Genomic DNA, 15482 nt, shown 5'->3' with positions numbered 1-15482 from the left:
ATTAATATTTTTAGAGTTAGGCTTAATGTTTTTAATCATTTTGATGATTTCCATAACTGGTCAGGTGGTACATTACGCTCTGCCACTGCGCGCGCGCTGTCGTTGCCATGACGCTGAATATAAACTACAGAAGATGAACTCAGAAAATGGACTGAAGACTGAAGCTGATAAAATGCGCAGTAAACAAAACGTTGAGTCAGAGTAATTCAGGCTGTTCTAGTTCATATATCTGTATCTTCTGACAGTTTGTGAAGCTGTTGACTTCTTTAAGTTGAATTGTCGTCGTGTTGTTTCTGTTAAAGGAGTTATGAAGGCTCAAAGCAGAGAAGTCCAAGTGTTTGTCCGAATCAGACCAACAGCCAGCTTCGACACAGACCTCATTGAATGTCTCCCCGACGGACAGGTAACTCTTTAAAAACTACTGTCTTTGAGGAAACTGAGATAAAACTCTACATGAGGAAGCTGGTTACAAAGAAAAGTCTGACTTACTTCCAAATGAGAGTCGCTGTTGTTGGTTTTCTCTGGTTTGTATTTCAGCTCGAAAATTCTTCTTTGCTTTCGTAAAATTATCAAAACTTGCCTTTCCATCTATTTTTGCGGTGAATCTTGATTTTATATTCAATACAGATTTCTACATAAAAAACTTTTTTCTGTGATTTTATTTAATTTAACTGTGATTTTATTGTTTGGTTTAATAAGATTGTATGATTTTAGATTTATTTTATTGCTTGGCTTTTTATTGTTTGCTTATTATTTTAACTTTGATTTTATTGCTCATTGTAAAACACTTACCTGTATTGAAAAGTGCTATATAAATACATTATAATTATAATAATTATTATTATATATATTTTTATTAGTATGTTACTATTATTATAATAATAATAATTATTATTATAATTATAATTATAGTTATTATTATTATAATAATACTACTACTAATAATTATTATTATATTTTTTATTATTATTTATTTTTTTGTTTGTTTTTTTGTTCTGCAGAGGTGAACCTGAAGCACTTACCTGTATTGAAAAGTGCTATATAAATATCAGTATTATTATTATTATTATTATTATTATTATTATTATTATTATTATTATTATTATTATTATCATTATTATTAGTATTGTTGTTGTTATTATTATTATTATTATTATTATTATTATTATTATTATTATTATTATTATTATTATTATTATTATGCAGACGGTGAACATCCACCACTGGAGAGACTCCAGGCAGCTCCATGAAAGAAGGAGAAGTCAGCTGAGCTCCCAGTCATTCAGGGTGGAAGGCGTCCTGCAGGATGTCTCTCAGGAGGAGGTGTACACCCGAGTATGCAGGCGGGTGGTGCTGGGAGCACTGGACGGCTATAATGGTAGACCTGTAATCTTTATAAATGTGTGTGTAATGAGTCATGTCAGAATTAGATGAGTGTAGGTTTTGTTGCTTTTTATCATCATAGACATCAAAGTGTCAAGTTTCAGCAATATGTCAGATGAATCTTGTGAAATGAACATTCAGTCTGTGTTTTTCAGGTACTGTGATGTGTTTTGGGCAGACTGGTTCAGGAAAGACCTACACCATGACAGGATCCACAGAATCATACAAGCAAAGGGGAATCATTCCTCGAGCCCTTCAGGAGGTAACTCATCTAAAACTAAAACATTTACCTCTTGACACTCAAGAAAAACATGTAGATTAAAATCTTTAACCTGTATTTAGGTGTTACAAGAGGTGGAGAAAAGGACAGAGTACGCCTTCTCTGTGCACCTGTCCTACCTGGAGATCTACAATGAGACCCTGGTAGACTTACTGTCATCCCTGCGAGGGACCCCACAGCCGTCACCACGAGGGATGGTTGTGATGGAAGAGCTAGGGAGAGGTGTATTCATCCGTGGTCTGTCGCTTCATCCTGTCCACAGCGAGGAGGAGGCACTCAACCTGTTGTTTGAGGTTGGTGATCTGGAAACAAAGACCTTAGAGTTAGAGGAATAATTTATCCCTCCAAGAACGTCCATTAATAAACTATGATTATTAATGTGATGTGTAACACCTTGATAAAGTTATTCTTCTTAAACTCAGGGTGAGATGAATCGTATTATTGGCTCTCATGCATTGAACAAGAACTCCTCCAGGTCCCACTGTATCTTCACTGTGCACATAGAGGTATGAACACAAACACCTTAAAGCTTTATTCTGTGCTGAGGTCTTGGCATCGAACATGACATTTCACTTTCTTTTGTCCTCATTCACAGTCTCGCTCACGGACTCTGTCTGATGCCAAGTTTGTCACCTCAAAGCTGAATCTGGTGGATCTAGCTGGGTCAGAGAGGCTGGGAAAGACAGGGGTGAGAATGAAAATGTCTTCCTCACTGTTTTTAAAATGAGTTAGACCGTTAAGAAACTGCAACTGTTAATTTAGGACATTTGAATCATGCACATGCTTGGAAGTGTGGCTTTAAGTTTAATTATTTTAATCCTCCAGTCAAATGAAAGAAAATCATCTTTCTGAACTCAACTTTGTTTATGTAGCACCTTTCATACATAAAAACATGCAGCCCAAAGTGCTTCACAAAATAACAGAGAGACAGAAAACAACAGCAATGGTAATATTATAAAAGGCATGATTAGAAATAAAATATGTAAAAATATAATAAAATCAATACAGTTAAATTAATAAAATAAGACAGAGTGGAAAGAAAAGTTAAAAATAAGGTAATGTTAACAAGATCAGATGAATACAATAAATAAATAAATGAATAGATAAAGAAAGAAAGAAATAAAGAAATCAAGAAAAAAATAAATAGGATAAATAAATAAATGTTAAAGCAATGATTGAAATAATAAAGCAGTCCAGGGCTAAAAACAAATGACTCCAAATTAAAAGCTAGATTAAAAAGGTAAGTCTTTATTTTGTAAGTTTATTTTTAAAGACACCCAGAGAGTTCATATGGTCTTTGGACCTGGGTCTCCTCTCCATCCCCCGGACTAAGCTGCAGACTTTTGGGGACAGAGCCTTCAGTGTGGCAGCCCCCACTCTGTGGAACTCTCTTCCTCCCGACATCTGCAGCACCACAACCCTGGACACTTTTAAGAAAGCAGTCAAAACGCACCTTTTCCTCAAGGCCTTTCCCCATTAGATAGTGTTATCCCCACCTGCCCCCAGACCCCCTACCTGACCCTGGGAAGTGACCTTCGGTTTCTTGAAAGGCACTATATAAATATCAGTTATTATTATTATTAATATCCAGAGGCAGAGAGTTCCACAGCTTAGGGGCGTAAAAACAGAAAGCTCTCTCTCTCTTTGTGTGAGACACACGAGGAACATTTAAAAGGAAAGCATTCGAGGACCTCAGTGATCGAGCTGGAACATAAAATGACAGGAGATCAGTGATGTATGGAGGAGCAAGGCTGTTAAGAGTTTTAAAGACAAGTAAAAGTACTTTAAAAACAATTCTAAAAGAAACAGTACATCTTGTTGTGTCAATGGACCTTTTCTGACTTCATGTGACGTTTCTTTTCTATCAGTCAGAGGGTCAGATGCTGAAGGAAGCCGTGTATATCAACAAGTCCTTGTCTTTCCTGGAGCAGGCCATCCTGGCCCTGGCAGACCGTCGCAGAGACCACATTCCCTTCAGGCAGACTAAACTCACACACGCCCTCAAAGACTCACTGGGTGAGACGAGCAGGCTCATGGCTTCTAACAAAGCTGATGTAACGTAGTCCTTCGGTGTCTTACATGTAAGTATAATGTGTTTGTGTATTTCTGCAGGAGGGAATTGCAACACTGTGCTTGTGGCCAACATCTACGGTGAGGCTGCACAGATAGAAGAAACAGTAAGGAGTGTGATGTGAAACAAAATGATGAAAAAAGTCAGATTCTTACCATACACGGTGTCATCTTAGCTCTGGATGATCGTGTTTGTTCTCTGCAGCTCTCCACTCTGCGTTTTGCCAGCAGGATGAAGTGTGTTCAGACTCAGCCTGCTGTTAACGAGCATGTGGATCCAGCAGTGAGTTCACACACACACACACACACACACACACACACACACACACACACACACACACACACACACACACACACACACACACACACACACACACACACACACACACACACGATACAACACAAAAAGTACGCCTAGAGGTTACATGTTTGGAAGGTTATGTAATAATATTGATTGAAGTCTGATTCCTAAAAGTGAGAGTGCATCACAATGTAGATTTAATGATTTACTGCTTTGATTAGGTGCAGATCAAGAAGCTTCAGAAAGAGGTAGACTTGCTGAAGGAGGAACTGTCCATGTACAATACACTGGTGAGTAGAGCCAGCCGGATAATGGCCGGACAACACACATCTCTTCTTATAATGTGTTCGTTAAGGGCTCCTGTTCACTGTTGAATTGTTTCAAGATGCTCATAATCAGAGCCGGCCCTTACCGACTTGGTGCCCCTTGTATTGTAACCAACTCCAACGATCACATCAATTATAAACTTAAAGACAACTGACATCCAGCTTTAAGATTTACAGGTTTCCTTTGTTTTAAAATAAAAATGACCTCTAAAAGAACATTTAAAAAATGGTAATAACACTGATATTTAGCAGGAAAATAATAATACAATTTCAAAATGCATAATGTAATAGTATTAGATTGTATTCAGTCATTAGCCTATATAACACAATCCTTTTCACAGTGCAGACACTTTAAACAAAGGAATGTATGAAGTGATGACTGAAAAGGCAGAAGCAAAATGCTTATTTGAGCCTAGCCTACATTTTCTATCTAATTAAGCTAACAGCTTCCAAAGTGTAAAGAAAACAACAAAAACATGGACGCATACCAACTTCTTATCACTGAACTACGACAAATCTGACCTCATAATCATCGGCCCCAAGTCCCTCACAAATCTCATTCCAAATTTCACTCTCACTTTAAATAACTCGACTCTATCTCCTGCACCTCACATCCCAAACCTTGGAATCATTTTTGACAGCAACCTTTCTTTTGAACACCACGTCACCCAGCTCACTAAAACGGCCTTCTTCCACCTTCGAAACATCGCCCGCCTCCGTCCATTTCTCTCTTTCTCTGCCCCAGAAACCCTTATCCACCCATTCATCACATCCCGTTTAGATTACTGTAATAGCATCTTGTACGCCACATCATCCAAAGTCCTCCATAAAATGCAATACATTCAGAATTCTGCTGCACACCTCCTCACCTGCAACCGCTCAAGTGACCACATCACCCCCGTCCTCCATCATCTTCATTGGCTCCCCGTCCTCCACCGCATCCAGCTTAAAATCCTCCTCCTCACCCACAAAGCCCTCCATCACCAGGCCCCTTCCTACCTCACTGACCCCCTCCACCATCACACTCCTTCCCGTAACCTGCGTTCCTCACACGCCAACCTCCTGTCTCCACCTCACAGAACCAAGCACCTGTGGGGACAGAGCCTTCTCCATAGCCACCCCCACCCTCTGGAACTCACTCCCCTCCCATATCCAAAACTGCTCTGACCCTTCAGCTTTCAGATCTCCTTTAAAAACTCACCTTTTTAAGTTAGCTTTTAATTTGTAATTGTACTGTTGTTTTGTTTTGTTTGATCTGTGTTATGTGTTTTTTGCTTGTATTGATTTTAACAATTGTACAGTGTCTTTGAATTTCTGAAAAGCGCTATATAAATAAAATGTATTATTATTATTATCATAAAAACAATACAAAAACAGGTAAATCATGAACACTTAATTAAAGACTTCAAAAACTGATTTGCATACCATTATTTTAAAAAAAACCAAAAGTGAATCACAGGCTTTTATATGTGTACTGGCATCAGTCCACAATTTAATCCAAAATTAAATTAGATAAAACAATATTGTATTTCCTATTATCTTCAAATTTTCCTCTTCACTCATTTAGAGGCGCGCCCTATGAACGGCCGACGCCCCTAGCATTTGCCTATACTGCCTATGCCACGTGCCGGCCCTGCTCATAATCTACTAAAATAGAATGTGTGTGGTGTTTGTAATCACAAGACGGTGCTTTCTGATAGTTATCAAAACATTTCAGCTGGTTTCTGTGCAAATTTGAATGCCTATCAAATTTATTTTAACCAGGTGGACAAGCAGAGAATCACATACGAGCCGTTGTCTGAGGCTCAAACAGCTGAGATTAAAAGCCAGGTTCAGATGTACCTCCAGGGAAGCCTTCAGGAAATCAATGTGAGAACATTAGAAAGAACCGTTTTTCTATCAAACCACATTTTGCTACGGGGTGATTGTTTCACAGTGTTAATTGTCTTTCTGTGAATGACATTTTGTTACAGATCACAAGTGTCAGGCAGGTCCAAGCAGTGTTCGCGCAATTCAAGCTTTCTGTGCAGTGAGTATCATCTGCCTTCATCACTCCAAAATAGTGGAGTTTATATGGATCAAATTTGGCGCAAGGCCTGATTTGTTAACTGTAAATGATTCAGCATGTTTGTGTAAGCAGGGAGCAGGAGCAGAGGGTGAAGGCTCAGCTGTGTCAGACCTCCAGCTTGGTGGAGAGATCAAAATACCAAAATGCTCACACAGCTACCGTCAAGGTCAGTCAGCGTCTGATGCATATTTGAGGCCACCTTGATGGAAATGAGCTGTTTTAATTCTATTTGTCTGTTGTTGTAGTGAATAGTTATTGTGTTTGAGCCCTGATGAGATGCTATGTGTGCTGTAAACTCTTCAGCGGGATATCAGAGGCCGCACTGAGGATGCTGGAAGCTTTGGAGTGTTTGCTGAGTCTTCTAGAAATGCTCACCATCCAGGTTCGACCAGAGCCAAAACTAAGAAGGGGAGGGACAAACAGAGGTGAGTAAAGGCTGGTTTGAAACCACTATACTAGCAGTTCGTACTGATTTGGCCAAAATTCAGTATGTAGTATGTGAACAAGAGCAAAGTCTGCAGTATGCCAAAACTCCCCGGATGTCTACTGATTCAGGAAAATTTCTCAGTATGCATCAGACCAGTCTGCCACGCGTACTGTTTCCCACAATGCACAGCGCTCGCTCCGCTTTTTCTTTTCTCTTCTTTTTTTGACGGGGGGAACTCCTTTTTTAGGTAATGTGAAAATTGTTAAATTCCATATAAACCACTTCCTAACTTTTTAAATCATAAGTCATGCTAAAGTAGCATTTTTGCAGGGCGCTGGTGGCCTAGTGGTCTAAGCGCCCCACATACAGAGGCTACAGTCCTCATCCCAGAGCTTTCCGGTTCGATTCCCAGCCGCGACCATTTCCTGCATGTCTTTCCCTACTCTCCACTCCCCACATTTCCGGTCTCTCTTCAGCTGTCCTATCAAATAAAGGCAAAAAGCCCAGAAATATTTTTTAAAGGAGCATTTTCGCCATTGGCTTGGCCGTCGTTTACTTCTGCTTTCCGAAAACCGGAAAATCAGTGACGTCTGGCCCATCGTACTGCAGAACAGATCCAACAGAACAGTCATACTACAGACTTAATTAAAACACAGTATTTAGTATGCAGTACGTACTGCCTACTACATTCATAGGTAGTATGTAGCAGGCTGTTTTGAAAACAGCCAAAGTTTCACGCTGAGAGGAAAACATTCTGCTGACATATTCAGTGGCAATTTCCCAAGTTTTAGGTTATCCAATAAATCTTATTTCAGCACATACATGTACACATTTTTGGAAACCCCAAAGTAACCACGTGTTTGTTTTTAAGTTAAAACTCTGTATTATAATTCAGCTTACTGATTTTTGCAGCTTGTGAACACCACCAATTGTCTGAAGTAGAGGCTGTAAAACATAGAAGCAACTACAAATACAACCCTTACTTCATGTTGCACTCTTTGTTAGTGTCAGAATGTAATCTACAGACTCCATGGTGACATTATGCTTCTGTCAACACCATGATTATCTTTCAGAAAGAAGTCAGACTAATAAATAGAAAAATAATACAAGGCAAATCCGTTAACATCAGCCTTTTATTATGGACTGCTAATACAGGAGACTAATATTTAAGGTATAAAGTTAAGGGTATGCTTGAGCTGCTAGTTTCTAGTGCATTAGTACACAGTTTGGTTTTCCTCGTGACAAACTAATCATGATTGTCCCCCCAAAGCAAAAGACAGGGAACAGAGAGTCCAGCTTTGAGGAAGAATGTTGAGAGTGCCTCCAAGTCAACACTGAATTCTGTTCAAACGCCCGAGGGGGAGCTGGAGTCTGAGGAACCAGACACAGAGAGCCAGGACAGACAGGAACCCTTCCCCCCGGAGTAAGTGTAGTCTGTGAAACAGATATTTTGAATTATTCTGTGAATGTAAAGTTCAGTGTTGTATTATTCTCCCACCTCTGTCCAGCACTCCTCCAACGAAAGCTGAAGCCTTTGAAGATTTCAAGGTGGGACAAGGTAGCGAGATCAACTGCATCCTTAAGGAGAACAAGACCGTGCTGCTGGAACGCCGCAGTCTTCTTCGCCAGCTCACTGAGGAGGTCAACGCTGTCAAGAGAGAGATCGACTGCACTGCGGCCACCATACAGCAGCACAAGATGAGAGGAGGTACTTTTAACCTCACTAGTGGTGATATTCTGAGCTCAGACTGAAAAAGTAAAGTGCTTGTCTGTACAGCAAAGAGGTTAAAGCTTATTCATTGCATGTTTTTGATTGGAGGTCAATATTTGGCTGTGGGGGATGAGACTGTGCAGCAGGAGCCAGATGACACTTTACTGATGCAGCTCAGAGAGTTAAAGTCACTGTACCGGCAGAGGTATGAAGTGCTGCGTGACATCAAGGCCGAGGTCAGCTACTGTCAGCACCTTGTGGATCAGTGCAGGGTGCGCCTGCTCTCTGGTCAGTTCTTGTATTAATCCTCTCTGACATAATCTTTATACTCATAACTTCTCTATCAACAACTGGTGCGTCTTAAAAGTCAGAGAAATAATCACCTGCTTTGGTTTGTGTCCTAGAATTTGAGAACTGGTATGAGAAGTCTTTCCTGGTACCTGATGAGGAGCTGGATATAATGATGGAGAAGACCCACACACATGTGAGTCTGCATTATTGTTACTGCAGTGAGTAGGGATGCACCGATCCTTCTTTTTAAGTCCCGATACCGATATCGATACCTGGGCTTTGTTATCTGCCGATACCGATACTAGCTGATCCGATCCCGGTATTGATGTAACAATCTCTATTCCTTAATGTGAGGATAGAATCATGTTTTGGCAACTTCAGGCTTTTCTGACTTTGTAAACCAAAATAAAATAAACATTTTTAAACTGACAGTATTATTTTTCAAGAGATTATAAATATGCACCAGCAGTTTGGTGAGTTAATCTTCATAACCAAGAGATATTACAATTCAACTTTAAACCTCAGCAGTGGATAAGAGGAATTACATATTCTGTATAAAAAAACTGCTTTAAATGAGAATATAAAAAATATGTCAACATAGTGTTTCCCACTGAGATGAATAGATCTGCCTTATGGATCAGCACTATATAGTATCTCACAAAAGTGAGTACACCCCTCACATGTCTTCTAAAAATGATGCTCAAGAAAGTCCGCAAACAATCTGCTAAAGACAAACAGACTATGGACATGGATTTCTTGAACCATGTCTTGTGGTCTGATGAGACCAAGATAAATGTATTTGGCTCAGATGATGTCAAGCGTGTGTGGTGGCAATCAGGTGAGGAGTACAAAGACAAGTGCGCCTTGCCTACAGTCAAGCATGGTGGTGGGAGTGTCATGGTCTGGGTCTGCATGAGTGCTGCCAGCACTGGGGAGTGCTGTGACATACTGAAGCAGAGCATGATCCCCTCCCTTCAAAAACTGGGCCACAGGGCAGTATTCCAACATGATAACGACCCCAAACACACCTCCAAGACGGCCCCTGCCTTGCTAAAGAAGCTGAGGGTAAAGGTGATGGAGTGGCCAAGCATGTCTCCAGACCTAAACCCTATTGAGCAGCTGTTGGGCATCCTTAGATGGAAGGTGGATGAGTGCAAGGTCTCTAACATCCACCAGCTCCGTGATGTCATCATGGAAGAGTAGAAGAGGATTCCAGTGGCAACCTGTGAAGCTCTGGTGAACTCCATGCCCAAGAGGGTTAAGGCAGTGCTGGAAAATAATGGTGGCCACACAAAATATTGACACTTTGGGCCCAATCTGGACATTTTCACTTAGGGGTGTACTCACTTTTGTTGCCGGTTGTTTAGACATTAATGGATGTATGTTGAGTTATTTTGAGGGGACAGTAAATTTACACTGTTAAACAAGCTGTACACTGACTACTTTACATTATATCAAAGTGTCATTTCTTCAGTGTTGCCCCATGAAAAGATATGATTAAATATTTGCAGAAATGTGAGGAGTGTACTCACTGTTGTGAGATACTGTATATCGGCCCCTTGTCACTGATATCCGATCTAGCTTTTTGAGTCCGATCTAGCCGATATCCGACACCAGGATCGGATCAGTGCATGCCGAGCAGTAAGTACATCTTGTGGGAGTGGAGTAACTGCATTTGATTTTCTATAAATGTATAAGAAATCTTTACAGATGTAAATAAGGAACAGGTACAAGAACCATTTCTATTAGGATTTATATACTTTGATAAACATCTGATATACATACAATATATACTCTGAGTACAGGTAAATAAATGTGTTTCCACATGTGTATGGAGAAGTTGAGACTGTACAGTGAAAAAGAGTTTTTATCTGCTTCTCTTGATTTTAGGAAGAAGATAACCAGCGACCATCGTATGAGCCTCTTGCCGATAGCAGCAGCTCCGAGTCCTTCTACAACGCCCGCGACAGAACGCTGAAGAGAGTAGGTGTTCATGATTATCATCACAAATCACATGATTGTAACACTTGAAAGTCAGTGAGGCTTTTAATGATGCATGTGTCTCAACAGAGGAGTAGCAGGATGCCGCCGTCCACTCCAGTTCAGAGGAACACATCTGCAGGACAGAGACTTCCTCCGATTCAGCATGTTACTTAAGTGAGTGAAGACTGTGAACGACAACATCACTGTGTGCTTAATGTGAAGAAGTGTAATTACCTTTAAGTGTACCCACTTTGTCTCTTCATAATGTATCTGCAGTTTTTACAATAATCAGTCACAAAAGACAAAACCCAATGAATCAGCTTCTTAAATGAAAAGTAAAATTTATTATTCCTGAACCACAAAATAGACTTCTTTGGTTGTACAAATTCACTAGTTACAGTCTTGTGTGAGCTCTAACCCTTGACCCCCCGGGACTTCTGACCCCTTCCCCTCTGAACTATTTGCAAGAAAAAGCCCCAAAGAGAACTCAAGACAAAAGAATAAAACACAAAACTTTGAAACACTGCATTAATAATGTAGTGAAACCCATCTGAAAAAAAAGATTACCTACTGTAAGTTTAAGAAAAAAAAAAAGATATCAGCCATTGCAAATATTATGAAACAAACTGAATTTCAGTCAGTGAGAGCAACATAGAAAGCTATCATTAGAAGACCCTACATTAAATTAAAAGAAATGCTACTATGCTGTGATTCTGCGAAAAAAAATACCCATCAGATACGTAAACTGACAGAATGTGAAGCAGTGAGCTGAATGTATGAATGAGATCAATGTCTTGAGAGGGATTTCTAATCAGTTCGGCCTCTCTCTCTCTCTCTCCGCTCTCCCACTTTACAAACCAATATACACGCAGAGAGCGTCCATACCAAGCCCGTCCCAAAACCCAGACGCATCAGCAGTTCAGACACTCGCTTGGTTTAGGTCAAGACTGGCTCAGATTCAAACCCTAAGTTTGTTTTACTTTCAGTATTTGTACATTATTCACACAATAATAAATGATTTTTCAGTGGCATCAGATTTAAATTAATCATAGACAGAAATATAAAAACACCTGCTACCTTCACGTCATGTCTGGAACACCTCCAGATATTTTAATGATAGACATGAAACTTCAAATAAATGGAAAGCGATATCTGAAACAGGACAGGGGGGAGTACCGTTGGTTAATACATGATGCTTAAAGGGCATGTCATGAAAAACGTGTGATATGTTGTCTTATTCTCTCTGTAAGGGGAATGTAACAAGAGTCTACTAATTTCATTTTGAAATGTACTTAAAAAAAAGGCATTGAGTAAAAAAAAGATCCATAAAGTGATAGAGTGTAACTAATAACTTTGATTAAAAATGCTTCTGATAACACACAACAAGCTCCCAATGGGTTAAAATAGTGTAAAATAGAAGGCCTTCAATTTGAGTAAAATGATAAAAACAATAAATTACTTAAGATATCGTTAAAAAGCTGACGTGTGGCAGTGCAAAAAAAAAAAGATACGTATTGTTTCCCCGAAGACTCTGTATGATTTGTGCCCATGAAGGTAGCAGGATGTTCCCTCCTAAATTAATATTTACACTCATGTCTGCCCAAATCTAAAGAACGCCCTGACATTTTACAATCTATTCACTGAAATTCTAAAAATATCATTCAACAAGTTAGTATAGCTATGACCCATTTCTTTTCTTTTCCAGTATGACTTTTTTTTTTTCTTAAAAAAAACAGCAACTCATTGAAGGTGTGAAAAATAAAAACTAAACTCTTCTGTCACCTCTTTTTAAAAATACATCTGCTTCTACTTGGAAAACCGAGTGAAGAACAAAAAAAGATTAATGGTCTGTAAGAAGCGATCCTAGCTAACCACACTCGCGTTTCTCTTGCCGTTGAGGGACTGCTGAGCGACCTGCCAGCTCATCCACAGACTGTATAGGCAAGACTGGTACGCAGGATATAAGTGAGTGAGTGTGTGACTATCAGCTTCATAGTCTCTGCAGTGGTTATATAGGAGAGTGATCTCTTCTACTGACACTCTGTGTAGTGTGTTAGTGACTCTGCACCTCCTGTAGATGCCCTGTGGTGTTACCAGCGTTCCACAGTGTGTGTGAAATGTGTGTGTGTGTGTGTTTAGGATTGTGTCTTCAGAGTTTTCTCCCAAAAGTGAGGTGTTACGTGGGCACTGCGGTTTCCAGGCTGCGGCGGCCCTGCCTCAGTTTGCGCTTGTTGCTGTAGAGAGCCATCTCCTCCAGGGCTGAGGTTGCAGGTATCGGGGAGGGAGCCTCGGCCTCGGGGCTGGCAGCAGGCCCTAGATGACAACAACAACAACAACAACAAAAAAACAACACAACTTCAGTCACAGGGCAGCATCTAGCTGATTTACTGCTGCTTCTCACACCGCAACTCTAGCTGTGGGCGTTTGACTGATTCAAAAAAAGAGGTGGATCCCTTAAACCTGCGAGAGAAGCCCAACATTTAGATCAGCAGCAGGACACAAGCAGGACCCAGAAAGTTCAAGCAAAAACTGAAGCAAAACCCGGTCTAGTGAAGTCACACTAAGTTGATTCAAGATAACTAAGTAAGTAATTTGCAAACCCTTAGTGGATCTTTGATTTTCCCGACTGGGTGTTGACATGCAAATCATCAACAGGCTAAAGTGGGTTACTTTGGTTTATTGATTTCTAGGGATGTAACGATACACTCAATCCACGATTTGATTCAAATTCACGATTTTTGGTTCATGATACGATTCACTCCCGATTCTCTAACGATTTTCAAGAAAACTGGATTGATCTCAGAATTTAAATAACTATTATTTTATTTCAATTCTCAGATATGGACAGTTGCAATATATATTTTTTCTCTTATATTTATTTTTAAAGTAATCCTTTTTCATTTTTAAGGTGTGTTGTAACTCAAATAAAACCACTGCACACTATTTTTCAGTACCTTCCAAAAAAACTAAAAATGACCGCACAAAAATACCTTGTTGGAAAATTTCAGAACAATTATAGAGAAATGGAAAGTGAACGATTCCCAAATGAAAGTATTAAATATTAAAACAAATAAGGTAAATCTCTTTGAATCAGGGATGTAAATTTCAAGTATTCTCCTTGATCGATCTTAGGAAATGTTAATGATAAATTATCGTTTTATCATTAAAAAAACGTATATGTTTTCCGTGTCAAAAATAATGCCAAATGCATTTTTTTCCCCCTAAATCAAATTTCAATGTTTATAACTGACGGTATTAAATAGCTACAGATCATATTGAGGTGTTCAAAATGTTAAACACGCTGAATATCAATGTGAGGAGCAGGCTTATAAATAATCTCCATGGACGCATGGTGACGGCAATGTTCATGGGTAATTGTTCTTTTTTATATTATTTTAGATTTTGCATTCCAACTTCAAGGATATAGAAAGTTCACCTGGACTGGCAGAGTAGTGGGATATAAGAGTATTAGGTTTGGCAATGCATTGTGAAACTAACCACTGAAAGTAGTCTCCTAAAGTCTGAACGAGTCTGGCGTAGTAATGAGGTCACCTTAACCATACATTTCAGAGACATTTGCACTTCTTAGTCATTTTTTCACTTAACCCTCCTGTTATGTTGCGGGTCAAATTGACCCTTTTAAAAATCTATTTTAGGCAATATATGCCTTCCAAACCAGCTAAATGCAGCATAAAAATCTGGGCAGCATGTGACAGAAGAGGTGTCCTGTTAATTTATCAACATCACTTCATAAAAATTCAAAATGGAAAATAAAATAAACAAAAATCTATGTCATGTAAAAATATTTATATTTAGGGCTTTCCAATGTACATTTAAAACAGTTTTAACATGAATTCTAATGATAAACGAGTGAGTTATCCTCATGGAACCATGATCTGTGAGAATTAAAGGACACCTATGAACTAAATCTTGATTTAAATGGTCAGTAAAGGAGTTAAAAATAGATTAAAAGAAATGTGTTTTGGGATTTTTTGGTGTTCTGACACTTTTGGATAATTGAATATGCCCCAGGTCAAATTGACCCAGAAACATTATTGCTGTTCCAGAGAACCAAACATAACAGGAGGGTTAAAAAGGTGTTTCCAAAATTGAGAAAGCAGCATGCTGCATGATGGTGACAGTTAATTAGTCAGATGTAGAGGAGACTTCTGTATTCTGGACCTCTGCATGTTTTCATGTAATCAGCCGACATCAGATCACGGTGCTACATTTCCAATACAATAATGTTAAACAACAGCTTGGATGAAAAAAAAATCCCCTGTCAATAGAAGTTTCAGTCAGTGCTTTAAAGAGCTTCATGCACAGTCTGCTCCACTCTCAGTTTGAGTTACATTAGTTTAGTCACATCAAATCTCTCTCTGATCGTTGTTTGGTGAGCAGCAGCAGGCAAAGCACACCCAGGTAGACACACACCCCATCCTGATACTTGAACCTATCGTTTTCCACACAGCTGGCAGGTTAGAGTATGATACACAAACTAAAACACAATCTTTTATCATATAGTGTACAATAACACGCACACTCAAACACATGCACACGGAATCGTACCGACAGAAGCTGCTTATCCCAGGTATTCACCTAAATCAAAGGGGATAGGACAAAGTGAGGTATTTAAAGTGTT

General features: G+C 39.4%; 2 protein-coding genes across 17 annotated transcripts in view; one reads left to right on the top strand and one right to left on the bottom strand.

Moving 5' to 3' along the window:
* Positions 1-98: 98 nt before the first annotated feature.
* Positions 99-15482, top strand: part of kif9 (kinesin family member 9) — a 36271-nt gene continuing 20887 nt past the window's right edge. For 4 of the 6 annotated variants that reach the window (XM_034706279.1, XM_034706278.1, XM_034706280.1 and 1 more), the window contains exons 1-21: positions 134-179; positions 303-403; positions 1207-1378; positions 1539-1645; positions 1726-1956; positions 2086-2169; positions 2259-2351; positions 3532-3679; positions 3776-3840; positions 3939-4016; positions 4256-4324; positions 6125-6229; positions 6334-6389; positions 6501-6594; positions 6732-6853; positions 8126-8278; positions 8364-8563; positions 8675-8854; positions 8971-9050; positions 10748-10840; positions 10928-11014. In XM_034706279.1, coding sequence (XP_034562170.1) covers positions 134-179; positions 303-403; positions 1207-1378; positions 1539-1645; positions 1726-1956; positions 2086-2169; positions 2259-2351; positions 3532-3679; positions 3776-3840; positions 3939-4016; positions 4256-4324; positions 6125-6229; positions 6334-6389; positions 6501-6594; positions 6732-6853; positions 8126-8278; positions 8364-8563; positions 8675-8854; positions 8971-9050; positions 10748-10840; positions 10928-11014 — 2364 coding nt within the window. Of the gene's footprint in view, positions 202-302; positions 404-1206; positions 1379-1538; positions 1646-1725; positions 1957-2085; positions 2170-2258; positions 2352-3531; positions 3680-3775; positions 3841-3938; positions 4017-4255; positions 4325-6124; positions 6230-6333; positions 6390-6500; positions 6595-6731; positions 6854-8125; positions 8279-8363; positions 8564-8674; positions 8855-8970; positions 9051-10747; positions 10841-10927; positions 12347-15482 lie in introns of those variants that run through there. The other 2 variants (XM_034706283.1, XM_034706284.1) reach the window with 2 other exon arrangements.
* The window catches only part of scrib (scribble planar cell polarity protein), an 84067-nt gene continuing 79741 nt past the window's right edge, over positions 11157-15482 (bottom strand). For 9 of the 11 annotated variants that reach the window (XM_034706266.1, XM_034706270.1, XM_034706267.1 and 6 more), the window contains one exon: positions 11157-13153. In XM_034706266.1, coding sequence (XP_034562157.1) covers positions 13017-13153 — 137 coding nt within the window. In that variant the 3' untranslated portion in view covers positions 11157-13016. Of the gene's footprint in view, positions 13154-15409; positions 15440-15482 lie in introns of all 11 variants that reach the window. The other 2 variants (XM_034706273.1, XM_034706276.1) reach the window with 1 other exon arrangement.

Source organism: Notolabrus celidotus, chromosome 17 (genome assembly GCF_009762535.1).
Source record: "Notolabrus celidotus isolate fNotCel1 chromosome 17, fNotCel1.pri, whole genome shotgun sequence".
NCBI lineage: Eukaryota > Metazoa > Chordata > Actinopteri > Labriformes > Labridae > Notolabrus > Notolabrus celidotus.
Note: the sequence above shows the minus strand (reverse complement) of the source record. Positions and strands in the feature narration are given on the sequence as shown.